This window comes from Pelodiscus sinensis, chromosome 18 (assembly GCF_052426305.1).
Source record: "Pelodiscus sinensis isolate ZL-2025 chromosome 18, ASM5242630v1, whole genome shotgun sequence".
Taxonomy (NCBI): Eukaryota; Metazoa; Chordata; order Testudines; family Trionychidae; genus Pelodiscus; species Pelodiscus sinensis.
In genome coordinates this window covers 30,841,605-30,868,765 of record NC_143069.1, presented here as the reverse complement: position 1 = coordinate 30,868,765, position 27,161 = coordinate 30,841,605, and the positions used below count along the sequence as shown (strand labels likewise).

The 27,161-nt window shown below is 61.6% G+C and overlaps 2 protein-coding genes across 2 annotated transcripts in view; both read right to left on the bottom strand.

Moving 5' to 3' along the window:
- The window catches only part of UBE2S (ubiquitin conjugating enzyme E2 S), a 20,737-nt gene extending 2,707 nt beyond the window's left edge, over positions 1-18,030 (bottom strand). The window contains exons 1-4 of the mRNA XM_075915111.2: positions 17,785-18,030; positions 3,925-4,125; positions 3,647-3,794; positions 2,152-2,342 (exon numbers count right to left, since the gene is read on the bottom strand). Coding sequence (XP_075771226.2) covers positions 2,152-2,342; positions 3,647-3,794; positions 3,925-4,125; positions 17,785-18,030 — 786 coding nt within the window. The remainder of the gene's footprint in view (positions 1-2,151; positions 2,343-3,646; positions 3,795-3,924; positions 4,126-17,784) is intronic.
- On the bottom strand, positions 14,740-27,161 carry SHISA7 (shisa family member 7). The gene is made up of 5 exons (XM_075915474.2): positions 26,466-27,161; positions 25,836-25,990; positions 21,677-21,742; positions 21,139-21,288; positions 14,740-19,518 (listed from the first exon to the last, which is right to left on the bottom strand). Exons 1-5 carry the CDS (start codon positions 27,029-27,031, stop codon positions 18,935-18,937), a joined length of 1,521 nt encoding a protein of 506 aa, XP_075771589.1. The 5' UTR covers positions 27,032-27,161; the 3' UTR covers positions 14,740-18,934.

Sequence of the window (27,161 nt, the reverse complement as noted above, 5' to 3'; positions counted from 1 at the left end):
GACAGGGCATCCCAGCCACACATCCCTGGGCCCTGGGGGGGGGCAGGGAATAGCCAGAGGACAGGGCATCCCGGCCACACATCCCTGGGCCCTTGGGGGGGCACGGAATAGCCAGAGGACAGGGCATCCCAGCCACACATCCCTGGGCCCTTGGGGGGGCAGGGAATAGCCAGAGGACAGGGCATCCCGGCCACACATCCCTGGGCCCTGGGGGGGGGCACGGAATAGCCAGAGGACAGGGCATCCCAGCCACACACCCCTGGGCCCTGGGGGAGGAGGCAGGGAATAGCCAGAGGACAGGGCATCCCAGCCACACATCCCTGGGCTCCTGGGGGAGGCAGGGAATAGCCAGAGGACAGGGCATCCCAGCCACACATCCCTGGGCCCTGGGGGGGCAGGGAATAGCCAGAGGACAGGGCATCCCGGCCACACATCCCTGGGCCCTTGGGGGGGCACGGAATAGCCAGAGGACAGGGCATCCCGGCCACACATCCCTGGGCCCTTGGGGGGGCACGGAATAGCCAGAGGACAGGGCATCCCGGCCACACATCCCTGGGCCCTTGGGGGGGCAGGGAATAGCCAGAGGACAGGGCATCCTGGCCACACACCCCTGGGCGGGCAGGGAATAGCCAGAGGACAGGGCATCCCGGCCACACACCCCTGGGCCCTTGGGGGGGCACGGAATAGCCAGAGGACAGGGCATCCCGGCCACACATCCCTGGGCCCTTGGGGGGGCAGGGAATAGCCAGAGGACAGGGCATCCCAGCCACACATCCCTGGGCCCTGGGGGAGGCAGGGAATAGCCAGAGGACAGGGCATCCCAGCCACACATCCCTGGGCTCCTGGGGGAGGCAGGGAATAGCCAGAGGACAGGGCATCCCAGCCACACATCCCTGGGCCCTTGGGGGGGCAGGGAATAGCCAGAGGACAGGGCATCCCAGCCACACATCCCTGGGCTCCTGGGGGAGGCAGGGAATAGCCAGAGGACAGGGCATCCCAGCCACACATCCCTGGGCCCTTGGGGGGGCAGGGAATAGCCAGAGGACAGGGCATCCCAGCCACACATCCCTGGGCCCTGGGGGGGGCAGGGAATAGCCAGAGGACAGGGCATCCCGGCCACACCCCCTTTGGTGGGGGAAGATTCCGTCTCCACCCCGTTACGCAGCTGACAGCCCGCGGGAAGAACTGACACCCAAGCCCAGCCCTGCAGCAAGACCAAGCAGCCCCCGCCCGAGCGCCCAGGGTGGGACCCACCCATGCAGCTTGGAGAAGCCAGGACTGCCACGGCCAGCTTCGCTCTCCGGCTCTGGGGCGCATCGAGATCCCCGGGGCCGCTGGCTCAAATGGTGCGTCGCGCACTCCCCAGCGCCACGCAGCGCCGGAGCCCTCACCGGGGACCCCGCGACAAACGGCCGCGCGAGGGACACCCCAGTGCAAGGCGCCCCAGCTGCCCTCCCCCGAAAGTTTAGGCCCAGCTGCTGCTAAGGACCAGAACCTATTTGAGGGGCCACCTGGCCATCATGCTAGGCCAGTGGCGGGGCTCTGCATGTGGCCCACGAGACACCCTGCTCGCCGGTGCCCACCCACAGGGTGGCCAGATTCCGCTGGCTTCTGGGGATCACTTTCCCAGCACCTGCGACTCCCTCTGGCGAGGGGCAACTGAGGCACGGACCAGCAGCGACTATACCCTGCAGTCCAACCCTGCAGCTGCCAGAAAACACCCCCCCGCCCCCCCGTAGTGAGATGGACAGAAGCCATTCCCCCCACCCAACCCGGCGGGCGACCTCACTTGGAAAGGCAGGCCAGGCCTGGGGGGAGCTGCAGAAGGGAATTTGCAGACAGTGCATCCCTGGCCGGAGGGAGGGAGGGGGCTGCCTGGAGGGATCGGCCGGCAGAGTTCGAAACAGGGGGTCCCTTTCAGGTGTCCAAGCCTGCAGCTGCCCGGTGTGAACGGCGCCAGGAACTCCGCAGGCCGGGCCTCAGGGTGTTCGCCCCTCCTAGGGTGCCGCACTGCTGGAGCTCTGTCCCAGCCTAGCAGGCACAGCCCGGCCTGCCAGGGAGAGAGCCCCCGGATGAGCCCCCTCCCCCACCGGGGCCCAAGCCAGGGGAGGGCACCGGCGGCGCCGCCCCCCCCCCCCCCCCCCCGCTTACCAGCAGCACGTGCTTAATACCCAGCTCGGCCTTCCAGTCTTTCTTGAGGACGTTGACGCAGATCTCGCCGTTGGCGCCCACGTTGGGGTGGAAGATCTTGGTGAGGAAGTAGCCCTTGGGTGGCGCAGCCGGGAAATCCTTGCCCAGGATGAGTTTCATCCGGAAGACGCCTCCGGCGTAGGGTGTCCCCTCTGCCAAGGGAGCCGAGCGGGTGAGATGGGCTTGCCCCCACGTCCCAGGGCACAGCCCCACCCCCAGCTCGCTCCCAGAACAGCCCCCACATCCCAGGGGGCCCTGCTCCGGGCTGGAGGCGTCAGCCCCCTTTGGGGAAGGGCCCTGGGACAGGAAGTAGATACTCCTTGTGACACTGCAGAGTAATTACTTCCGGCTCCTGGGCACCAGTGACTGCCAAGACCAGGAGTCTGAGGGGGGCTGCCTTCCGCACTGCACAGGGCCAGCAGGACTGGGTGGGGATCACCCCCGGGTCTGAGTGCCCCCCACAAGCACCCAGGGATCACAGCGCCCTCCTCAGGCAGAGATCCACTTCTGCTGCCTCAGACAGGAGCAGGCGGGGTGCCTGGGGTAGGGATGCAACAGCACGGTATGCAAAAGCTTGGAGGCTAACGCGATAGGGCCAGTGTTCCTCAACCTTGTTTTTATAAAGTGCCCCCAGTACCTACAGTTTTCAGACAATTTTTTTTCCCACCATCGCAACACATGTGTTTAAACGGGCAGGTGATAAACTTTTTGGGTGTAAAAAGTACAAAAAGAATCAAGCGCTGGACAACTGAAAACAAACATTCAGTTTTCTCCAGGTGTCAGTGGTGCTGACGTACCCCCCAGACATCTCTTGAGTACCCCTAAGGGTACCTGTACCCCTGGTTGAGAAACACTGCTGTAGACTACACCCATTCTCTCCTCCCCCCACTTGCCAGTACATATTTTAGCAGGCTGGCCAGCAGCCCGGCTCAGTCCTGACTTTATGACGGGTCCAGGATCTACCCCTGCTGCAGAATCTGTATTTCAAGTGTATTAGGAGCCGGGCGGGCAGGCAGCCCAGCTCAAATCTGGCTCGCGACAGGTCTGGGATCTTAGACCACCCCTTCCCCCCTCCAAGACAGGGGCTGCTGCCACCCCATGCTGCTGCCTCTGCATCAGAGGCAGCAGCACGGGGTGACAAGCAACCGGTCCACATGGGGAGCTGGTTTTTAAACTGGCTCCCCTCATGGACCAGCCCCCCCCGCTGCTGCCTCTGATCCAGCAGCAGTGGCAGCGTGGCAGGGGGTTCCTCGGGAGTGGGGCTGGAGCACACTGGCTGCCAGCCCCACCCCAGGGGACTACAAAATAGCTGAGTGACCGAGAAGAATTCTTGAGGTTACTCGACTGTTCAGTGAACTGATATTTAACATCCCTAGACTGGGAGCACTGAGGAAAGCTCCACCCCCTTGTAGCCACTGACCACACCCCCCCACAGCCAGCTCCACCCCCATCTCACCAGGTCCTTCGATGGTGACCTGGACGTCTGTGATGTCCTCCTCGTTGGGGAAGACCTTGATGCCCTCCGGAGGGTCCGACGTCAGGGTGGAGACCTCCTTGTAGACCAGCCGGATGACGTGAGGCGGCAGGTTTTCCACGTTCGAGTTCTGTGGGGGAGACAGACGGGGGCGTGTCACAGGCCGGGGGGTGAGCTGGCCGGCGCGTGGGTTCTCGGCTAACCGTAGGCCTGCTCGCTCCACCCACCCGCTGCACTCCCCCTCCACCAGAGCTGCTGACCTGGAAAGCGGCCGGGAGCGCAGGACAAGCACGTGCACTGGGACCCTGGAGCAGCGGAACCGTGCCAGGGACATTGATGTCAGCACCGACAGAGGAGCGCACCCCATAACGAGCCCCCCAATCCGCCCCATGCAGGTCCCAGGGCCTCCCAGAGTTCCCTGCCCGGTCCAGGTCGATGTGGAGACCCAAGAGCTCACTCCCCTAGAAGGGGTGAAGTGCAGCCCCCATGGAGCCTTGGCAATCCCCCCCCCATGAGCTGTGGGGCCCTCCCGGGCACCCTTCACTCAGCCCCTGCCCCACTTGGTGCACCAGGGAAGCCCCATTGGCACCAAGACCAGGTCATGGGACCCAGGACAAGTCGCTCTGGCAAAGACGAAGGCAAGAGAAGAAAAGCAGAAAAGCTTCTATCACTCCCCCCTCCCCCCCCGCCCATCTTGGGATCTCCCCCCAAACCGCTGCCACCTGGGGACCCAGGTTGGCTTTACCAGGCAGATTCCAGGGGCCGGTCCGTGGGGCCAGCTGGAACCTGTGTCCCGTTTTCACCCCCAGAAGTGAGGGAGCAAAATCCCTGCTGCCCCCAGCGAAAACAGGCTCTCATAATGGGGGGGGGCCTGCAATTCAGTCCCCCTCCCTCGAACTTTATCAAGCAGCAGCATCCTCCTGAGTCTGCAGGCCCAGTAAGATGTGGCGCACAAGAGCACAGACACCTCTCCTAGCCTGACACCCTACGGCAGCTCGGGGGGCTTCAAAGAAATTGAACAGCTGGAGACGGATCCAAAGGTCCCCCCCTTCTTTAGTCATTAACAAGGACGAGGCCCCTGTTGTGCTAGGGCCCCGTGTAAGATCTGGGGAGAGGGGGAAGCCCCATCTACTTGCATCCTCAAGTGAGCCCGTTTGAAGGCCAGGAGCTCTCAGGAGAGGCAGGTTTGGGTCTTAGGCCCTTCAAGGTCTCTGCCGGGGTTAGGGGAAGCCCCCGAGCCAGAGGAAGGGGTGGATTTGGCCCCCCGCACACGGCTATCCAAGATCAGAGGCATCTTTATGAAGAGACAGCAGGGTCAGCTGCCCGCGGGCCTCAGATCCAGCTGCCCTGGGGAAACTTTAGGGTCTGTTCAGCCAGCTGAGGTCCCTTTTTTGGTGCTTTGGAGGTGACCGATTGAGACCCACTAACTCACCACAGCCCTGGACTGGCATACAAGAGCCGGAGACACAAGACAGGCTCAAGGGGGACCCCCAAGTACCTCCCCCGTCCCCAATGTCTAACCAAATCAGTTTTATACCCTCCCTCCCCTTACAGCCAACCAGGGACATTACACTGGCCTCCAATTAAGCCCTCAGCAAGCCAGTGCCAGGAATGGACAGTCACCGTTCGTGTGCCAGCCTAGAAGAGCTAAATACAGAGCTAAAAAGTCAAAGGGCTCTGGCTGAGCGTGGCCAAGGCAGGCCTGGCCTATAAGCAGGACTTCCTGGCCCCACAGCAGTTCTAGGGTAGACCCCCATGCCAAGAGCACAAGCCATCAGCCCCCCCCCCCATGCCTCACAGACACACCCCTCAGGAGCTAGGCCTTGCGGAGAATAAAACATGGGGGGGGTGCGCCTCTGGCATTTTGCAGCTGGTGACAAACAATCCTGAGATGGAACTACATCAATTAGCCAAACAGGCCTTCCTCTTGGCTTGTCTGAGCACCCTACCCTCCCCCCGACCCGGCCATCGCCGCCCAGTGCGGTCTGGTCCTCCGGCAGGGCCCCGCCATGCTGCACTGAAAGACATCTTAGAGACCGTGCTGCATTTGCTCTGCAGGACTCTGCCCAGGGAAAAAAATGACACTGTAGCCACCTTTACACAGCTTCAGCGACCGTGACTTTCGGAGGGCCAGTTTCACACCAGAGGCCTGATCCGCATTTGTCCCTGGCTCTTCCAAAGCAACCAGCAACCATTTGATCACCCTCACTCAAAGAGGCTCTGGGTTTTCCTCTTGGGAGGAAAAAATCCAGCATCCTGAAAAAAAGCACTTTTCAAAAGTCCTGGCTTTGGCTTGCAAACAACATCGGGGGGGGGGGGTGTGAAACAGAGGCTGGGGAATGAGAACCCCCCTGGCACATGTGGGGTGCAAGATCCTTTGTACCTGTGCTGGAATCTGACAGCAGGACCCTTGGGCACATGGCAGGGCAGCCACCAAAAAAGTTTTCTACCAGGTTCTCTTACCCCATGCAAAATCAGCATAAAAACTCACTAGCCCAGCCACAGGACTAACTAGCCCAGTTTATAGGTGCCTCAAATCAACCAACTTCTTGCTCCCGCCCTCCCAAGCAACACCCATCATGAAAATGATAATTTTATACACAAAGTTACATGCACAAGTTACTAGGGCAAGTCAGCAGGATTGTGATAGACCCGTAGATGAAAAAAAAACAGCCATGCAGACCCCAGCTGTCCACAAAAGTTGTAAGCACAGCAAGTCACTGGACTTGTGTAGAAATTCATGCATGCAGATTGTTTTCTGTCCAGTCCTCAGAGGACCCAACAACCGGAGACAAGACACACACATACATACATACCTGCCACGCGAATAGATCTTCTTTACAACCACCACCCAATACACAGCTAAGCAAATTAGGCTACCATTTCCTACCCACCAGAGCAGGAATTTTGAAAGGACACGTGGTTATCAGGTTACCCAGAGATTTTAACCAACCCTACAGATCTGGGGAGCAGCTTTTAGTATGATCGAGAATAAGGGAGGTAGCAAAAATTAGACCCACTGCTGAGGAATGTTAGGCCTGATTAAATCTACTTCCTTTATCAATAAGCCATAAGAATATGCAGCCACCTTTCACCTTCCACTATTCAAGCCAACCGAAACCCACCTCTTTAAAAAGCAGCTGCTTAATAAATGAGGCGCACACAAAAAAAGTCCACATTCACCCCCAAGTTTAGAGCCTACTGACGTCTTTCCTTTTAAAGGACCCAGATTAACCCGATCTCAGAAACTTTTGCTCCATTAAAGGGCCTATTTGTTCTATTCGTCCCAGTGCGCCAAATGTCTCCCCCATCGGATCACAAGCAAATTGTGGCCCTAATTAGGTCTGAGCCATTGCTCTAGGCTAATTGCACTTGCCCTCCCCGCCCCCAAGCCTCAGCCTCTAAATTTCAGCCTCAAAAGACAAATGGGATCTGCCCCCCAGCTTTCATGCCTCGTGCACCCTACCCCAAAATGCAGCCAGGCCCTATTAAAAACCCAAGCAAAGCAGCCCTTGCTATCAGCCCCACCCCATTAAGAGGGCTCAGGCAGCTGCCCTCTACAAAACAGGGGTCAACCCCCTCCAAAAAATTGCTACCCCATAACCTAGTAGGCGCCTTGGGAAAGCAGAGAGGAAGGGAACAAGAACCACTCACCATGGCGGTGGGTCTGGCCTGAGGTTGACGGACACCAGGTACCCCCTATGCACGCAGGGCACCCCCTAAAATTGGGGGGCACCCCCTAGTCTGAATGGGCTGGCCCAGCCCTATAGAACTCACTCCTTAGCTCTGCAGGGTGGGGAGAGGCAGGGTCTCCTCCAAGGCCCACCCCTCCCCACCTGTGCCCACCAGGCTCTCCCACTTCCTTCCACCTGACCCCTCCCCCAATCTGGGCTGAGAGGGGTCCCCCTTTCCTCCTCCTCCTGCCCTCCCTTGCAGGGACTGCCCCCGCTCCTGGCTCCAATCCAATCGCCTCCCACCCTCACTAGGACCAGGCTAGTGCCCAGCAAGAGACTTTATAGCCTTTGGCCTAGGCCGACCACGCCCCTTTCGAATCCCGGCCGCCCAATCAGGCCCGGTGGAACGGAGGGATTTGAACCCGCCCCCCCTCTTGCCTTCCCCGGGAGGACGTTGACAACGAATGTCCGCGACGGGCAGGAGCCAATGGGAAAGCAGGCGAGGGGCGGGGACAAGCCGGCCGATTGGCGGGATTTGAATGCGAACGCGTGGAGGCGGCGGTTTGAGAGGCAGGAGGGAGGAGGGAAGAGGGAGCAGAGGGTTGTTTACCCCTAACGGTCGCAGAGAGGGGCGGGGCGGATATTTGAAATGCCGGATTGACGGCGGGCAGAGCCAATGGGAGCGGAGGAGCGTGCACGGAAGCAGAGGGGTGGGACACCACGGCCGAGCCACTTCCCACAAAGGGCCGCGACCTTTTAAAAAAAGGGGGGCGGGACTTCCCTTTATTATGTAGCAAATGGCAGCCCAAGCAGCCAATCAGAGCTAAGGGAGCCAGCCCCCCCCCTCAAAGTACACACTGCTCACTGCAGCCTTATACATATTTATATGAGATGCAAATACTGTACAGCTGCAGCCAATCAGCTGATGGAATCGGGGAGGGGGGAGAATTAGGGTCACCCTGTTCCTGTGTGTCATGAGCCCTATAGTGCACCAGGGAGGGAGATTCCCCAGTAGGTAGCAGGTGGGGTGCGCCCCTGCTGGGGCCAATGCAGAATCACTGGGGTGGCGTACTAAGGGGAATAGGGCCCAAGGGGGTCACCTTTAAGCAGCCCCGTGCCCCACCCTACAGAGGCTGCATCCCTCCACATTCCCAGCCCTTGCTTGGGAGCCTCCCTGGGGTTAAGACAGGCTCCCTGCCTGCCCCGGCCCTGCACAGCTCCCAGAAGGGACCAGTCTCCTAGGCAGGGGGGGGCCAGGTGCCTCCATGTGCTGCCCCCAACCCCGAGTGGCACCTCAGCAGCTCCCATGAGTGGGGAATCGCGGCCAACGGGAGTGATGCCACCCGGCCCCCATGCCTCCACTTCCCGGAGCCAGGACAGGCAGGGCGCCTACTTTAGCCGCGCTGCCTGGCTAGCGCTGGTGCCCCAATCCTCTGCCCCAGTCCTGGGTCCCCTTCCACACCCAAACTCCTTCCCACAGCCTGCACCCCACCCCTCTGCCTTGGGCCCTGGCCAAACCCCCTCCCATGCTCCATACCCCTCAGCCCCAAACCTGCACCCCAAATCCCCTGCCTAAACCCAGTAAAAGTGAGGGCTGATGGGGGAACAGCAAGCCATAGAGGGAGGGGGTATGGAGAAGGGACCTTGGGATTCATGTGATTAGACAGTTGGCACCCCACATGCCCCACCCCAGAGGGGCCGAGTCCCACGTGAGTGGGCCCCGTATACCCAGCCCCCATGCCCCACCCCAGAGGGGCCACCTCTACACACTGGAACAGCTGACGGCGACGGGAGAACTCCAAACCAGCAGCAGGAAACATCAGTTTATTCAAAAAACCCAAAATTACAGCAATTCCAGGGAACTTTATAACAACTTTTATTTCTCCTTTACATACATACGGCGTCACCGGCCTATGGGTTGAGCCCAGAGTCCTTCAAGATTTTCGCACCCGCTGGCCTGGGCACCTGATTCGATTGTGTCGCTAATTAATGGGTTTTATTTTTCTTAATTAAGTTGCTTTGTTTTTTGTTTTTTTCCCCCGTGAAACTGCATTGATATCCACCTGATTAGGTCCAAGTGCTTTCCGAGTTCTGTGCGATCCAGCGGCTGTGTTGTGTGTGTGGCTTTTGAAATGGTGCCCGATGACCAGGGTCTGTGTGTGTGTCCCCATCTCCCCACCACCCCCAGCTGGAAGGGATGCGCCCTGCGTTGTGTGCCCATGCACACATGCTAGCTCCTGGTGCTCCCACACCGGTGCTGCCAGAGGGTAGATATATGGACGTGGAGGGTGACTTTAAGGCACGTGATCCCCCTTGTGAGGCGTGGGGCAAATCAGAGCCTCCTCGCCCGCCAGTTGCCTTGGGGTTAGGAAGGGACTTCCCCAGAGGGCCAGGGCCCACTAAGGGATGTCCTTGACCGACCTCTGAGGCAGCTGGTGCTATCCATTGCAGGAGATAGGGTCATCTAGGGCCAGATACCAGGATAGTTGGGCCTGGAGGGGCAGGAAGGGGGCTGGGGTGCTGGGCTGCAGGGGGAGGGGTGGGAACCCAGCAGGGGGTGCTGGGCTGCAGGGAGCAGGGCGGGGGTCTGGCCGGGGGCAGCATTCTCCTTTTTGTCCAGGGATGGCATGCTTGGGAGACGCAGGGACGCGCAGGCGTGTGGCGGAGGAAATCTGTCCCCTGTACTCAACAGCGGGTCATTCCGGGCTCTTTCGCTGCCGGGGCCGGCGGAACGAGCTGCTGCTAAGGCCCTACCTGCACCCCTGCGTGCAGCTCCGAGTTCCCCTCGAACCCAACTCATTGCTCCTGGGACACATTCTGCACCTTTTGGCCCCTGAGGGAGCTGCCTATGGGCTTGCTCATACCCCAAGTGGGACTGGCCACCTGCTGTCAGACTCCTGGGCCAGCAGCCCAGGAGCCCAGCCAGGCAAAGGGGAGGAGGACTAGTGAAGAAGCAGGGGGGAAAGAACGACAAAGAGGGACTCTCACACAAAGCCTAGTGGCCAGGCAGCGAGGAGGCCGTCAGCGCACGGCAAGCAGCCGGCCACGCACAGTGGGCAGGAAATAATGTCTATTGAAGAGTGAAACACGAGAGCCCAAGAGTGAATAAAGACTAGTGAGCGGGAGTTGAGAGTGCAAACTCCACAGCAGGAAAAGAGTGAAGTGATGAGTAGTGAGTGGGGATAGTGCACAGTGACTCATAAATAGCGAACAGTGAACAAGTAGTGAACGGGGACAGTGACTAGCAAATGACTAATAGTGAACGGGCACCGGGAAGAGTGAATAGCAGACACCTCAGCTCACCAATAGTGCGCTGCAAAGTGACTACTGGACCCTGAATGGTGGAGGGAGAATGATGGGTGCCCAGCGTCCCTCCGCACATGCACAGCTGGGCATGGACGCCATGTGTTTTGTTCCATTGTGCCGGGTGAACTCCGGCGCACGAGGGGCCCTTGAGGCACGGCCAGGCCCACATGGGTGCAAAGTGAGGTGTCGGCGCCGGCCACAACCGGAGTGTGGGAGCGGGGGAGCCAACATGGCCGTCTGATCGCACAGAACTTCGCGGGAGGCGCCGGCGTACCAGCTGGCTGGCGAAGGCAGCAGGTCGACATCAACACCGCTCGCTGGCGGGCCGGGAAGGGAGAGGATGCCTCGCCCGCGGAGGCTGGCCTTTCCAGACGGAGCCTATGGCTTAACCCTTAGCGCCTGTGACGGAACTGGTCAAAACAGTCATGGTTCTAAAAATAGAAGACACCGTTTTATTTTTTCTATTAAAAAAAGAGAGAGAGAGAGAGAGAGAAACAAGAGACCGGGGGCTGAAGAACCAGCCCCCCAGCATCATGCCAGCAGTTCTCCAGAACTTGGCCATGGGGCGCAGGGGCAACAGGGCCCAGCCCCAGGTGACGGGGGCTTGACGGCATCAAACTTGGAGTTCTCCAGAACTTGGCCATGGGGCGCAGGGGCAACAGGCCCCAGCCCCATGGAGTTCTCCAGAACTAGCCCCGGGCACCTGGAGAGAAGAGGGGTCACTGTCTGGCCAGGGCCCTGCTCTGGACCCTAACGATACCAAGGAGCGCAAGGCTGCCCGAGAGTCTGAGGGGACGGGGTCCCGGCCAGCTGACGTAAGGGGCACAGGGATGGTGCCTGGCAGCTGGCTGGGGTGAGAGGATGTGGGGGCCCCATACTATGTGCCGGGAGTCCCGCGGGGAGTGGGTGCTGAGCACGGGGGGAGGGAGGGAAAAAATCAACCCAGCTCTGTGGGGTGCAATCTGCTGGCCCTTCGAGGGGCAGGGAGAGCTGGGTCTCAGAATGCGCGGAGGACTCCCCTCAGGACACGCAGCCCGGCAGCACAGAAACCCCCGTGCTGCACACACAAGCTCCGGGCGCATATACGCTCTCCCCCCGGATCCTGCTGGGTGCCTGCCAACGCGCCCGGCACCGAGCCCTGGGCACAGCCCGGTACACGCAGGCCGGCACGGCTCCCACGCCTGCCTGCCCCATGCAGAGACGCTCTGGTCAGCCACAACCTGCACAGCTCCCCACCCCTCCTGCCTGCCTCGCCATATTCCTCCCACAACCCCCCCACCTCACCGACGCCTCCAGTCCTCACACGCCTGTTATCCCCCCGGTTTTCCAACCACCCCTCCACACCTCCACTGTCCCTCCCGCCTCTGCCTTCCCCCATTCTTCCCTCAATCCCCCCACCTCCTGCCATCTCACCCCCTATTGCTTCCCCCATCCCCACGCCCAGTCTCCAAGGCTGCCATGACCCCCTGCTCCCAGCAACATGGGGTGACTAGGGAGCCCTCTCCCCACAACCCCTCTAACACGGTTCCCTCACAGGGTTGGTGCCGGGTCCAGACCTGGCTGGATGGCTCTTCATCTGGGGCCCCAAGCCCCTGGTCAACTATGGCTTATGTTTGGAGGCATGGGACTGATGGGGGGCCCCCCAGGAGGGCCATGCAGGGGTGGCCCACGGCAGTCTCCCAAATGGGCCCTCACCTCTCCTGGGTCTGAGCTGACTGGAAAGATCCAAGATCCCTGGGATTATTTGGAGGGGTAGCCCCAGTTGGGGGGCAAAGAGAAGAGTGAATGGGGCCAATGGCTCCCTCTGCCCCCCAAAGTCAAAATGGGGGGGGGGCAGAGCAGCAGAGAGCCAGGGGAACTGCCCCCCCTTCCCTGGATCCCCCCATGAGGGGAAAGTTTTGCATTGAGATGCTTTGAAACAACAACAACAACAACAGCAACAACCCCCCCACCCTACCCCCCCAACACAAAATTACCCCGGGGCTGGTGCCCCGCATGGGCGAGGAAGAGGAAACATTAGCCCTTGATTCGAGTTCGGCGGGGGGGGGGGAGGGTCTGGGAGGAGGATGAATGGGGCTCAGGAAGGAATTGGGGGGAATTGATTCCCCTGCAAAGCTGAAGCCTGGGGGGGGGGGGGGGGTGCTGAGACTGATGCTGTACAGAGGAGGATCCGTTTATTCCGGGGGGCGATGAGGTGGCGGGGAGAGGGGACTGGGGAAAAGGCTCGTGCTGTAGCCGGCCATGGGGGACAGGACTCCCCTGGGCTTCTCCCCCCGACTCCCCACACCCTCAGCGGTGCTGTTTCAGCAGGTCTGGGGGAGCCCTCCCCTGCCCAGCTGGTGGGGGGCTAGGATAAGGGAGCTGCAAATACCCCTGGCATTAGGGGCAGATTGGGACACCCAATGCTGTGGCTATTCCCCGCTCCCCCTCCCCTAGGCCCATAGAGGGCAGATTGGGGGCATGTCTGGGTTAACCTGAGGTGTGGCTATTCCCTGTCCCTCAGGGTCCATGGGGTGGATCAGGGCTATGGCTGGGGTGCTCAGCTGTTCCCTGAGGCCCACCGTGGGCGGATGGGGGTCAGGTCCAGGTTGCCCTGCGCTGGGGCTGTTCTCTGCCCCATAGCACCAGTGAAGCCAATGGGGCAGAGCCGATGGGCCCAACTGGCCTCCCCCAAAGGTCCTGAGAAGGGGGTGGCATAAACTGAGCTGCGGAGGGGGGCGGGAGGAGATTGGAGGGGAGGGCTGCCCCTGTCTGAGCTGAGGCTGCCCTTCCGGAGAGGAAAACTTGAGACTTTCACTGCCCCTAAATCTTCAGATGTGGGGGGGGGGGGGAAGAATCGCCTTCGAAGGGGGACCCTTACCAATCAAATCCCAAAACCACCCTTCCTGGCACGTCCTACAACCTGGCCCTTAGAGGGAACAGGCTTAAAGTTCGTCAGGGTGACACTGTCTGAATCCAGGCACCGTGACTGTCCAGTTTGGGGACAGATGCCCCTTCCAGGGTCCAGCCTGCGAACATACCGCAAAGCGCAGCCCCTTAAGGCGGAGCCAAACTGGGGCACGTCGGGGAGGGAGACCTCCCCCCAAACTCACTTTGTTCGAATGAACACCAGTCCCACTAGGAAGAGAAAGGTTTAACTCTAGGGGGTGGTGCTTTGAGCTCTGGGGCAGGAAGGGGGACATGAGACATTGGCTGGACGGACAAGAGGCCTGCCAGTCCAAAGCAGTGCTTTTCCCCCCAAGTGATACAGAATGAGCCTGGGGAACTCACTGCCACAGGAAATCGTTGAGGCCAAAAACTGAGTGCGGCTCAAAAGGGGAGTGGACAGGACCAGTCTGCATTACGCTGGGGGCCAAATTACTGATGCCAACTGGCTCCATGGAGAACAGGAATATTTGGCAGGGTTGTAATAAATGCTGGTGTAACCACCACTGGGTGGATTTGAACCTGGGACATCTGGAGCTTAGTGAAGAAGCCTCCGTGAGCTATAAAGGCAGCGAGCACTCAGTTTAGACAGGAGAGCTCCCTTGTTCTTATCTCTCGCTGGAAGTGGTCTAAGTGCCATGGCATGGAACAGTGACCCACAGTAGGGCTACATCTACTCTGCAGAGTTTTCGCACGTTTGTGCGTAAAAAGTGCGGAGCGTCCACGCTACAAGTGCATTTTTGCACAAGAAAAAGGACAGTAGATAGTCAGAAGACAGTGCTATTTGAGTAAGAGTTATTCCTCTTTCGACGAGGAATAAGCCTTTTTGCGCAAGAGCTCTTGCGCAAAAAGGCGTGTGGACGGACTTCAGAGCTATGCCTACACTGCAGGCTTCTTGCGCAAGAACTGTTTTGCACAAGAGTCCTTGCGCAAAAGGTCTTGCACAAGAGCATGTCCACACGGCCATGTACTTTTGCACAAGAGTGTGGACGCACTCTTGTGCAAGAAAGCTCTGATGGCCGTTTTAGTCATAGGGGCGACGTCTACACTGGCATGATTTTCCAGAAATGCTTTTAACGGAAAAGTTTTCCATTAAAAGCATTTTCGGAAAAATCGCGTCTAGATTGGCAGGACGCTTTTCCGTAAAAGCACTTTTTGCGGAAAAGCGTCCGTGGCCAATCTAGACGCAGTTTTCTGCAAAAAAGCCCCGATCACCATTTTTGCGATCGGGGCTTTTTTTGCGGAAAACAGTACTGTGCTGTTTACACTGGCCCTCTTGCGCTAATGATTTGCGCAAGAGGGCTTTTGCCCAAACGGGAACAGCACAGTAGTTCCGCAAGAACACTGACGATCTTACATGAGATCGTCAGTGTTCTTGCAAAAATTCAAGCGGCCAGTGTAGACAGCTGGCAAGTTTTTCCTTGCGGAAAAACTTGCCAGTCTAGACACAGCCAGGGGTTTCTTGCACAAGAAACCACCGTTGCCCATCCACACTTCCTTCTTGCACAAGAGCTCTTGCACAAGAGGGCGTATTCTTCATGGGGAGAGGAATAACTCTTGCACAAGAAGCCCTCTGTTCCGACGCTTTCCTGTAAATTTACTTACGCAAGAACGCGCGTGCAGTGTAAACGCTCCGCAAGCATTTGCACAAGAACAGCCATTCTTGCACAAGAAGTTTGCAGTGTAGATGTAGCCCAAGAGTCCTGATTCCGCAGTTCCCTGAAGTGTCTGGCGCTGATCAGGGTACAACTACACCACACAGCTATTTCGGAATAAGCTCTTCCAGAATAGTTATTCCGCAGTAGCTTATTTCGACATAGCACGTCTACATGCAGGGAAGCCTCAAAACGAGTGCGAGGCGGGCTTCCCTAATGTAGATGCGCTATCTCGATTTAGAGCCCCAGGAAGAATTACTTAGAACAGCCCTGGGGAGGGGCTATTTCGAAATAGTAGTGAAGCGTCTACACACGCCTTATTTCAAAATAGCTATTGTGGCAGAGGCGCTATTCCTCGTCTTACAGATTTCGGAATACGCCGTCCGTGATTTCAAAATAACGGGCTGGCCGTGTAGACGCTCGCGTGGTTATTTCGGAACAACGCCAGGTCTCTCGACATAACGGAGCACTGTCGACGCGCCCTCTGAAACAGAGCTCCGGCCAGATGCGCCTATTTCTTGGCTCTGGTTCATTTGCTCTGCTCCTGCGATTTCTGGCAGCACAGAGCACCCGCCTCTCTGACAAACAGGTGCTTGAGACAAGCACCCCAAAAACTGAAGCCCAAAATTCAAAGAGCCTCACAACTGACTTGACTTGACTCCTGGGCAATCCTGCCTCCACCAGCCGTCACTACAGACTTGCTTCAGAGGAAGGGGCAAGCCATCCCCAAATTGGCAAGTAGGAATAACCCACCCAGGCGGTTGGCTGAAATGATTTCTCAGGGGATTTGGGACAGAGGGCCTGGCTGAATGGCCATGAGTCACAGCTGCTCCTAGTGAAGCTGATTTTTGTAGGGACATGCACAGACTACACACACCTCCCCTCCTTGCTGCCTCTTTATCAGGGAGGGGAGGTGGGAGCTGGTGCCCGTGGGGAGCCGGCTTTTAAGCTAGCTCTCTGCTCCCAAAGAGGCAGCAGCATGGGGGGGGGGCAGTACTTGTAGGAAGCTGGCTCCTGCCTGACCCCACTCCCTCCCCCCCCCATAGCCTCTGATAAAGAGGCAGCAGTGTGGGGGGCAGGCAGCTCTGCAGGAGCTGATATGTGCGGGGAGCCAGCTTGAAAGCTGCTTCCTGCGTGTACTGGCTCCCACCTGTCCCCACCCCGTGCAAAAACGTGCAACCACTAAAAAATCCCATGGTTACACATTTACACAAATACACATTAGTTCACATCCCTAGTTTTTTGTAGGCACCTATGCTTTTGGCTGCAGTGACATCCAGTGGCGGGGAGTTCCACAGGCGAACAGCGTAGCAGTGAAGCCACTCCTGTTCCTGGCATTTCGACTCCGGCCTCCCAGGATCCCAGAGAGTCCCCTGACCTGACAGGGGTCTAATTTCCCTTTGAAAAACCGGAGGCCGGATTGTCTGTACCAGAAGCCAAGGACCAAAGGAATTCCTAGAACCTTGGGGAAGAATGGGATTGAGTCGTACGTGGCCTATGAACCACGGTAGCCACGAGGGGCGGAAGGAGTCCTGTGGGTTAGCCTGGCATCTAGCTGGCTTTGATACGTTTATGAGGTGGGGAACTGTGTGGAGAAGACACAGCTAGTGTGTGTCTGGGCCCTCGCCTCAGCGACTCTGTGCCTAGACATGCAGGGCAAATAGGTGTTGCCCTTTCAGAGCAGAAAGGGAGCTCTGAAGGGTGGGTCTGATGCAGAGGCGGACGAAGGGAGGAGAAGCTTCCACACCCGTTGGAACTCTACTGGGTGATGACCTCTAAGATCCCATGGCCTGGCAAGCGGCCCGCCAAGAAATGGAAGGGAAATAAAGAAAAAGGCATGATGAGAAGACCCGGTCTGCCCCCCCCCGCGGTATGGGGAGGGGGCCCCACAACCTCAGGGAGAGAGGGGCAGGGGTCGAGAGAGGTGAGCTGTTCAAACTACATTCACGTGTGCTGGAGGGGTGAGGGCTGGCGATCCCCTACCCCGTGGCAGTGGAGTGGGATGAAAATCCAAAGATCCAATGCACTGGAAGAGAGGAACCAGAGAGTCCTATATAAAGATATGTACATGGGGGGCGACGGTGGGGTGGGATGGAAGTGGGGGCTGGGCCGTACCGTGGCCCACACAATGAGCACCCAGCCAATCGCAGGGGCCGCCGCTTGCTCCCACCCCGGCTCTGGACGGGAGCGGTGATGTCATCGGAAGGCACCGTGGCGTCCCCAGCGCCCGCCGCGGCCTGGCCAAATGGATAGCGACGGGCGCGACATCACAGGGTGGCGCCGAGTCTCCAAAGGTGGGCCGCGCCCCCGGCAGCGCCACAGCTGTGACGGCATCAAAAGGGGACTAGGTCGGCAGTGCTGACATCATCCCAAACTGGACCGGGCCCCAATGCACTGACATCATCAAAGAGAGACAAGGGGCCACGGTGGTGACGTCGTCAAAAAAACCCAGCCAGTCCACAGAGCGGCCATCGCCGGCTATCAACAGCGATGACGTTAAAGGGTCAACCGCCCCCCTCTCCCCCCCCCCGCAACAGCCTTGACATCCACAGTCACTGACAAAATCCACAGTGCTGGCGTCCTCGAACGTGGACAGGCCCAACGGTCGGGGTTGTACGTCGAGGCGGCTGCCGGCGCGGACCCCCTCAGCCCCCGAAACCACAGGGCAGACGCCCATGAGGCTGGGATCAGCCAAAGTCAGCAAGCGCGGCAGCGCTGACACCATCACCCGGGGGGGCGGCGAGGACCTCGTCAGACGTCGCCTGATGCTGCCCCTCACGGACGCGGTCCACAGTGTTGATGTCATCGGACGGAGACGGTTTGGCCGACAGCGTTTCAGAGCTCTCGGGGCGTCAGCCAGAGCGTTTACATCATCACAGGATGGCGGAGTGGCAGGACGGACGTCGCCAGACACAGACAAGGGCCACAGTGCTCATGTCGTCAGAGAGGGCCAGCAGTGATCTCATCATCAAAAGCCAACAGGACCAGCGGTCTGGACGGGATCAAATGCCGATAAAACTGCTGCACAGATGTAATCCGACACAGCCTGGCCCGAGAGTCCTGACATCATCAGTTGCCCCCCCCCCTCCGCGCTGATGTCATCCAAAGGAGATGGGCCCAATGTAATGTGACATCATCCAGCGTGGATGGGCCCAAAGCAATCTTGACGTTGTCCCATGTCCACGGAAGCTGACGTCACCTGACGGGGACGGACCCCACATGATTCTGACATCAAAAGGCTGGCCGGTCTCATGGTGCCGACGTCACCCAACAAGGCCGGGCCCCCAAGGCCGTCTTGACATCCTCAAAAGTGGAGAGGGCCCCCAGCACGGGAGGCCCCCGAGCGGGGAGCGGCTCAAAACGCTCCTGACGTCGTCAAAAAGTCGACGGCGGCCCGGGCACCGGCACCGCCTCGCCGGGACGGAGAGAAGGCGACCGCGACGTGCTCCGCAGCGCTGGGGTCATCCAGCGTGGGTGGGCGTCACGCCATCCTGGCCCCGTCCAGAGCTGACAGCGCTGAGGTCATCAAAGGCGGAGGCCATCAAAGCCCGGCAAAGGCCTGGAAGCTGCCGGCCACGCCAGCGGGCGGAGGGCAGGCCGCCCGGGGCGAGAAAGCAGATGGGCGGGACGGGGGCGGGGGGGGGGGGCGACGGACAGGAGGAGGAAGAGAGCTATGGCCTTGAAAACTGGAGTCCCCCTGAGCCGGGCCCTCACACGGTGACCTCGTTCTTGCTGCCGGTGCGGAGGTGCTGGCTGGGGTGGTGCCCGGGAATCAGCTGCAGCTGCTCGATGGTGCTCTGGCGGCGGGCGCCAAAGCCCTGGCGCCGGCTGACCGTGTGGTTGCTGCCCACTTCCCACGCGGCCTGGGAGGAGTTGGCAGAGGCGGGGTGGGAGTTCATCTTGTGCCCCTGGTGGCGGTCGTGCAGCGGGGTGCCGGTGGCGCAGATGTTGGTCTGGGACAGGGCCTTCTGGTGGCCCAGCCGCAACTCCTGGAAGGGCCCCGTGCCCTGGTGCAGGCGCTCGGGCGAGAGCAGGGGCTCCTGGGAGTGCAGGGCCTCGCGGGAGAGCAGCCGCTCGTGGGAGACGACCCGCTCCCGGGGGCCGGGGCACTCGTAGGGGGAGGCGCGGTAGCCGTCCGAGAGGATGTGCTCCTGGGACATCACCCGCCGCGGGTGCTGGGCCGTCTCGCCGTAGCGCTCGTAGTTCATCTTCATGGCGTGCAGGGGCAGGGTGCCCCGCGTCAGCTCGGCCAGGTGCCGCCGCTTCAGGTACAGCTCGTCCATGTCCTTCTCGGCTGGGGAGGGGAGGGGCAAAGGCAGGAGGGGCGGGGCAGAGAGGAATGGGAGGGGCAAAGGCAGGAGAGGAGGGGCAGAGGGAAATGGGAGGGGCAAAGGCAGGAGAGGAGGGGCAAAGGGGGAGGGGAGTGGCAGAGGGGGGATGGGAAGGGCCAAGGCAGGAGGGGCGGAGTAGAGGGGAATGGGAGGGGCAAAGGCAGGAGAGGAGGGGCAGAGGGGAATGGGAGGGGCAAAGGGGGAGGGGAGTGGCAGAGGGGGATGGGAGGGGCCAAGGCAGGAGGGGCGGAGTAGAGGGGAATGGGAGGGGCAAAGGCAGGAGAGGAGGGGCAGAGGGGAATGGGAGGGGCAAAGGGGGAGGGGAGTGGCAGAGGGGGATGGGAGGGGCCAAGGCAGGAGGGGTGGAGTAGAGGGGAATGGGAGGGGCCAAGGCAGGAGAGGAGGGGCAGAGGGGAATGGGAGGGGCAAAGGGGGAGGGGAGTGGCAAAGGGGGATGGGAGGGGCCAAGGCAGGAGGGGCGGAGTAGAGGGGAATGGGAGGGGCAAAGGCAGGAGAGGAGGGGCAGAGGGGAATGGGAGGGGCATAGGGGGAGGGGAGTGGCAGAGGGGGGATGGGAGGGGCCAAGGCAGGAGGGGCATAGTAGAGGGGAATGGGAGGGGCAAAGGCAGGAGAAGAGGGGCAGAGGGGAATGGGAGGGGCAAAGGGGGAGGGGAGTGGCAGAGGGGGATGGGAGGGGCCAAGACAGGAGGGATGGAGCAGAGGGGAATGGGAGGGGCAAAGGCAGGAGAGGAGGGGCAGAGGGGAATGGGAGGGGCATAGGGGGAGGGGAGTGGCAGAGGGGGATGGGAGGGGCCAAGACAGGAGGGATGGAGTAGAGGGGAATGGGAGGGGCAAAGGCAGGAGAGGAGGGGCAGAGGGGAATGGGAGGGGCAAAGGGGGAGGGGAGTGGCAGAGGGGGATGGGAGGGGCCAAGGCAGGAGGGGTGGAGTAGAGGGGAATGGGAGGGGCAAAGGCAGGAGAGGAGGGGCAGAGGGGAATGGGAGGGGCAAAGGGGGAGGGGAGTGGCAGAGGGGGATGGGAGGGGCCAAGACAGGAGGGATGGAGGGGCAGAGGGGAATGGGAGGGGCAAAGGCAGGAGGGAGGGGCAGAGGGGGATGGGAAGGGCAAAGGGAAAGGGGCAATGGGGCAAAGGAAGAGGGGGAGGGAGGAGGGGAGAGAGAGAATTGGAAGAAGCAGGGGGCGCCCAGAGCCATGGACACACCCAGACGGACAGACAGAGGGCCAGGGTGGAGGGATGGAAGGCGGGGGGCAGACAGGAGATAAGGGGAATGTGACAAACTCTCCTTTGCACAGTCACAGGCTCCTTGGCTGGACAGAGCCACTGGGAGCATATTGATTGCATGCGCGGGCCACCAAACAGCCGGCAGCCCCAAGAGGGGACAGACCCCCTCGCCCCATTCTCGCCCCCACCGAGCCCGCCAGTCCCTGCCCTGGGGACGGGTGGGAGCTGGTGCCCGGCCCCATGTCCCATTCCCCGCCAGGCGCATTCCCAAGAGCTGGTGGCAGCAGTGGGATTGGGCTGTGTGCGCCCCTTCCCCCCAGCAGCAGGGCCCCTGGCTCACCCAGCCTCTTGAGGGAGGAGTAGCGGCTGAGCTCCGACTTGATGGCCGACTCGTAGGACGGGGGCAGGTGCGAGAGGTTGTGGAAGGAGCGGGAGCAGGTGAGCGAGTTGTATTTCAGGCCGGACGTCGGGGTGTGATGCACTCGCCAGTCTGCGGGGGGGGGGGGACGACAAAGGCGGTGCATGGGGTGGGGGGTTGGGTGGAGCAGGGTCGGGGGGGAGGGGACAGGTAGAAGGAGGGGTGTGGGGGAAGGGAAGACAGAGTATGGGGAGGGGTCAGAAGAAAGGGGGAGGTATCCGGAAGGGAGAGGGGACAGGTAGAGGGAGGAGGTGGTGGGAGGGGAAAACAGGTGTGGGGAGGGGGCCAGGAGGGAGGCAGTGGAGAGGAAGAGAAAAAGGGGGTCAGAGGAGGGATGAAGATAAAGTGAAATCCCTGGGCTTAAGGTCCTGATTCCCTGGGGGAGCTGGGATGAGAACGGGGCCCCCACCCCCAGGCCCATGGCGATCGGTCCCGAGCCCACGCCTGGCCCGTCACCTACCCAGCGTGGCGGCGTGGTGCTTCGGGCTGTTCACGTTGAGGTGCACGTAGTTGTGGTGCACGGCGTCTGAAAGGCAAAGCGGGTCCTTACACGTTGTAGATCACACACCCCACCAGCCCTGACCCTTAAAGGTGAGGTGCCAACCCAGGCACCTCTGGGTCCACCTGGTGCTATTTTCTGTCTAGGGACCAAAAAACCCAGCCCCTTAAAGGTAATGTGTGAAGTCAGACACCCCTGGATCTACCTAGTTCTATTCTCTGTCTGGGGGACAAACCCCCACCCACCCAGTCCCTTAAAGGTAATGTGTGAGATCAACTATCTCTGGATCCACCTGGTTCTATTTTCTGTCTGGGGACAAAAAAAACCACCAGTCCTTTAAAGGTAATGTGTGAGGTCAGACATCTCTGGGTCCACCTGGAGCTATTTTCTGTCTGGGGACAAAAAACCCCCACCAGTCCTTTAAAGGTAATGTGTGAGATCAGACACCTCTGGGTCCACCTGGTGCTATTTTCTGTCTGGGGACCAAAAAACCCCCCAGTCCTTTAAAGGTAATGTGTGAGGTCAGACTCCTCTGGGTCCACCTGGTGCTATTTTCTGTCTGGGGACAAAAAAAACCCACCAGTCCTTTAAAGGTAATGTGTGAGATCAGACACCTCTGGGTCCACCTGGTGCTATTTTCTGTCTGGGGACCAAAAAAACCCCCCAGTCCTTTAAAGGTAATGTGTGAGGTCAGACACCTCTGGGTCCACCTGGTGCTATTTTCTGTCTGGGGACCAAAAAAACCCACCAGTTCTTTAAAGGTAATGTGTGAGATCAGACACCTCTGGGTCCACCTGGTGCTATTTTCTGTCTGGGGACCAAAAAAAAACCCCAGTCCTTTAAAGGTAATGTGTGAGGTCAGACATCTCTGGGTCCACCTGGGAGGGAGGGTTTACATACTCTCTGAGCAATGAAGAAACCTGCCATTTCTCCAACTGCCACTCGGTGTCACTCTGGGCTCCCCTAAAGCTGCCCAGCTCCCAGGGAAGGGAGTGGGGTCTAGTGGTTATAGCGAGGAAGGGGGCTGGAAGCCAGGACTCCTAGGTTCCCTCCCAGCTCTGGGAGGGGTGGGTGGAATGGTAACAAAAGCTCAGGACGACAGGCTGGGGGCAGCAAACAGGAAATTTGCACCCCAGACAATATTCAATGAGCCCCAGTCCATGGCTGATGGGAGCAAGGCCAGGGCGAGCAGACATTCAGTGTCCCCCAAACACCCACTTGGACCCCCCCGCTAATGAGGCCCTGGAGAGATGTATGAACCCCGTAGCACAGCGTCCATTGTGGTCCCCGGGCCTGCTGTACGCCAGAGAGCTGCAGCCTCTGAATTCCCAGCAGCAGAGACCTGAGTCATTCCTGCCTCAGTTTCCCCCCACACTCCATGGGGAGGACAGCCCTGCCGCCCTGGGCGTGCCAGGAGAAGAGTTGGAGGAGTCCAGATGCGAGGGTGCCGGGTGCCAGAGAAGCGTCACAGGCAGACCGGCATGGCACAGCCCACCTGGAGATACACAGTCCTCCTGCAGGCACCAGCCGTGCCAAGCGGGACCAGGGCCGCATCGCCTCCCAAAGGCAGCCACCTCTGGGGTGCAGCCACCATGTCAGGGCAGCACAAGGCGCCCGCTTGGGCCAGGGAGCCAAGGGAGCCCCGCACTGCACAGGGGGTGATGTGGGGCAGCAGGATGGAGTTAAGACCGATAGCCCTGCCTGACCCCCCCCAGCTAATGTACCCCTGGCTGCTAGGACCCTACTGCAATTCTCCCCCCAGCCTGTGCTCCCCCAGCTGCTAGACCCCCTCCCCAATACCCCCCAGCCTGTGCTCCCCTCGCTATCCCCAGCTGCTGGGCCCCCTCCCGCTACCTTAGATCCCCTCCCCCAAAACCCCTGGATTCCATAATCCCCTTTCAATAGAACAGGCCTTAGGAAGGGTTTCTGAACCCGGGGGAGGGGGGGGGATAATGACTCAGCCACTGCCCCCCCACCCCCGTCGCCGCCGCCAGCCCCGCCATGAATGCTCAGCCATCACAGACACCCCACGACAGCCAGCCCCGGTTGCCATGGCAAACCGCGATCTCCCACCATGCCCCGCGCTGTCATGCCTGCGCCTGAGACCAAAAACCGCAGGCTCCAAATGACAGCATTTCCCAAGTATTCACCGCCGGGGGGCGGAGAGGCTGGCCCGGGGAGGGGGGGGCAGGGACTAGCTGGCTCTGGGGGGGCAGAGAATGGGGCTTGAGGCCTGTCTCCTCTAGGGGGCGCTGACCCCAGTCCAGCCATTCACGGGCCTGACATGAGCTTGTTCTGTCTCGGCTCCATCCGCACCGACCCCCCGTGGGGCCCTGGCGGAGGGAAGGGGCGGGCTGACCCGCCCGTGGATAATGTGCTCCCCCAGCCTCCTCCTGTCCCCCCTCTTCTGCCCCCAGGTCAGACCCACAAGGGCATTTACCCCGGTGCCCTGCCCCCCGGATCAGACCCATGGTCTGCATGGGCTGCTCTCTCTGGAACTGGCATCTTCATTCCCCAGTGAAGAGCAGAGACATCTAGGGTGGTGAAATTAACCAGACTCTGCTGCCTGCGCCCCCGGCCCCACTCCCTGCAGCCCAGCGCCTCCTGCTGCCCCCCACTCCCTGCAGCCCAGCGCCTCCTGCTGCCCCCCCCCCTGCAGCCCTGCCCCCTGCTGCCCCCCCACTCCCTGCAGCCCAGCGCCTCCTGCTGCCCCACACTCCCTGCAGCCCAGCGCCTCCTGCTGCCCCACACTCCCTGCAGCCCAGCGCCCCCTGCTGCCCCCCCACTCCCTGCAGCCCAGCGCCTCCTGCTGCCCCCCCACTCCCTGCAGCCCAGTGCCCCCTGCTGCCCCCCCACTCCCTGCAGCCCAGCGCCTCCTGCTGCCCCACACTCCCTGCAGCCCAGCGCCTCCTGCTGCCCCCCCACTCCCTGCAGCCCAGCGCCCCCTGCTGCCCCCCCACTCCCTGCAGCCCAGTGCCCCCTGCTGCCCCCCCACTCCCTGCAGCCCAGCGCCCCCCTGCCCTACCCCCCCACTCCCTGCAGCCCAGTGCCCCCTGCTGCCCCCCACTCCCTGCAGCCCAGCGCCCCCTGCTGCCCCCCCACTCCCTGCAGCCCAGCGCCTCCTGCTGCCCCCCACTCCCTGCAGCCCAGCGCCCCCTGCTGCCCCCCCACTCCCTGCAGCCCAGCGCCTCCTGCTGCCCCCCCACTCCCTGCAGCCCAGCGCCCCCTGCTGCCCCCCCGCTCCCTGCAGCCCAGCGCCCCCTGCTGCCCCCCCACTCCCTGCAGCCCAGCGCCCCCTGCTGCCCCCCCACTCCCTGCAGCCCAGCGCCCCCTGCTGCCCCCCCACTCCCTGCAGCTCAGCGCCCCCTGCTGCCCCCCCCACTCCCTGCAGCCCAGCGCCCCCTGCTACCCCCCCACTCCCTGCAGCCCAGCGCCTCCTGCTGCCCCACACTCCCTGCAGCCCAGCGCCTCCTGCTGCCCCACACTCCCTGCAGCCCAGCGCCCCCTGCTACCCCCCCACTCCCTGCAGCCCAGCGCCCCCTGCTGCTGCCCCCACTCCCTGCAGCCCAGCGCCTCCTGCTGCCCCACACTCCCTGCAGCCCAGCGCCTCCTGCTGCCCCCCCACTCCCTGCAGCCCAGCGCCTCCTGCTGCCCCACACTCCCTGCAGCCCAGCGCCTCCTGCTGCCCCCCCACTCCCTGCAGCCCAGCGCCTCCTGCTGCCCCCCCACTCCCTGCAGCCCAGTGCCCCCCCCCCCACTCCCTGCAGCCCAGCCCCCTGCCCCCCCCTCCCTGCAGCCCAGCGCCCCCTGCTGCCCCCCCACTCCCTGCAGCCCAGCGCCTCCTGCTGCCCCACACTCCCTGCAGCTCAGCGCCCCCTGCTGCCCCCCCACTCCCTGCCCCACTCCCTGCAGCGCCCCCTGCTGCCCCCCCAGTCCCCCTCCCCCCCCTGCCCCCGCTGCCCCCCCAGCCCAGCCCAGCTCAGCCCCCCCACCCCCTGCCCCCTGCTGCCCCCCCACTCCCTGCAGCCCAGTGCCCCCTGCTGCCCCCCACTCCCTGCAGCCCAGCGCCCCCTGCTGCCCCTCCCTCCCCGCTCGCTGCAGCCCGCGCCGTGGTGCCTACCGTGGTTGCTCTGGCAGGGTTTGATGGTGTTGTAGAGGTTCTTAGGGGGCCGGGCCGGCCCGTTGTCCTGGGACGCTGAGTTGAGGGTGGTGCTGTTGCTGCGCTCGGAGCGGGTGCTGGTCCCCGCCTGGTGCCTGAGAATGTCGACCAGAGCCCTGCCCGGGGACAGCACCCGTCAGACACCCACAGGGGACATCCCCCCCCAGCCAGGGGACACAGCCCCCCCAGCCAGGGCCCAATCCACTCCCCACCCCTGGGCCTGTGTCACTAGGTGCCTGCCCACTCTTCTCAGTCCCATGCCCTCCCCCACTGCCATGCCCCACAACCAGCCCCACTTTCAGGCCTGCTGCGGTGCTCCCCCCCAGCTGCACCCTCCTCCCTCTGGCCTCCCTCCCCTCTCATGTTCCATCTCTCTCCCAACCATGCCCCCAACGCCCCTCCACATCTTCCATCCCCCCCTTCCCTCTGACCCCCAAAACTCCCCTCCCCTGCTCCCCTTCCCTCCCCTCATATCTGTCAATCATGCCCCCTCCCCCCACCTCACCCTTCCCCATTTCTCCCCCAACTGCCCCTCCCTCCTCCCCACCACAGCCCTTGGCTCTCCCTTCCCCCGGCTGACCCTCGGCCCACCTGGGCATGTTGATCTCCCGCCCCTGGGGCCGGCGGGACGCCTTGCCGAAGGCCACCTTGATGCCCAGCCCCACGGCCAGGGTGAAGCTGATGACGCCGCAGACCACGTAGACGGTGCTGTTGGTCTGCTGGCGGGCCGCCTCGTCGGCCCCGGGCCCCCGGCCCCCGGGCCCGGCCGTGCTGCTGGCCTGGGTGTGGGCCCAGAAGGGGCTCTCCACGTTGGTGCAGCGGCCCTGCTCCAGCCGCATGGCCCGGTGCTCGCAGCAGAAGCGGTAGTGGCACGTGCCGCAGCAGAAGCGGTAGCCGCCCGTGGTGCAGTTGAAGGCGGCGTCGTATTGGCCCATGACGTCGTAGTAGCCCTGGCAGGTCTCGGCCGCCCGGACCCCCCCGCCCCCGCCCGCCGCCCCCGTGCCGTTGACCCCCGCCAGCCGCTTGAGGTGGGCCAGCAGGCTGGGCAGTGCCCGGCTGTGGTTGGCGGGACGCGGGGCTTGGAGCACCGCCAGGGCTGGCCGGCAGCTCAGGGCCTCCAGGGCGGCACAGAGGAGGACCGTCAGCAGGTGGTGCATGGTTGGGGGGGGGGATGAGTGGACCCTGGGAAATGGGGGGGGGACAATCGGGACCACAGAGGAGCCCTGGGTTGAGGAGAGGATGAGGTGGGCCCCAGAAGATGGCACTAAATGGGGAAGGAGATGGGTG

What these genes read in the sequence shown, in the direction of transcription:
- SHISA7 (XM_075915474.2), bottom strand. Translation starts at nt 27,031, where the DNA reads ATGCACCACCTGCTGACGGTCCTCCTCTGTGCCGCCCTGGAGGCCCTG. An exon ending in CGGGAGATCAACATGCCCAG is followed by an intron (nt 25,991 to 26,465) that starts GTGGGCCGAGGG and finishes GTCCCCGGGCAG; the next exon opens with GGCTCTGGTCGACATTCTCA. An exon ending in CTCCTCCCTCAAGAGGCTGG is followed by an intron (nt 19,519 to 21,138) that starts GTGAGCCAGGGG and finishes TCCCCTCCCCAG; the next exon opens with CCGAGAAGGACATGGACGAG.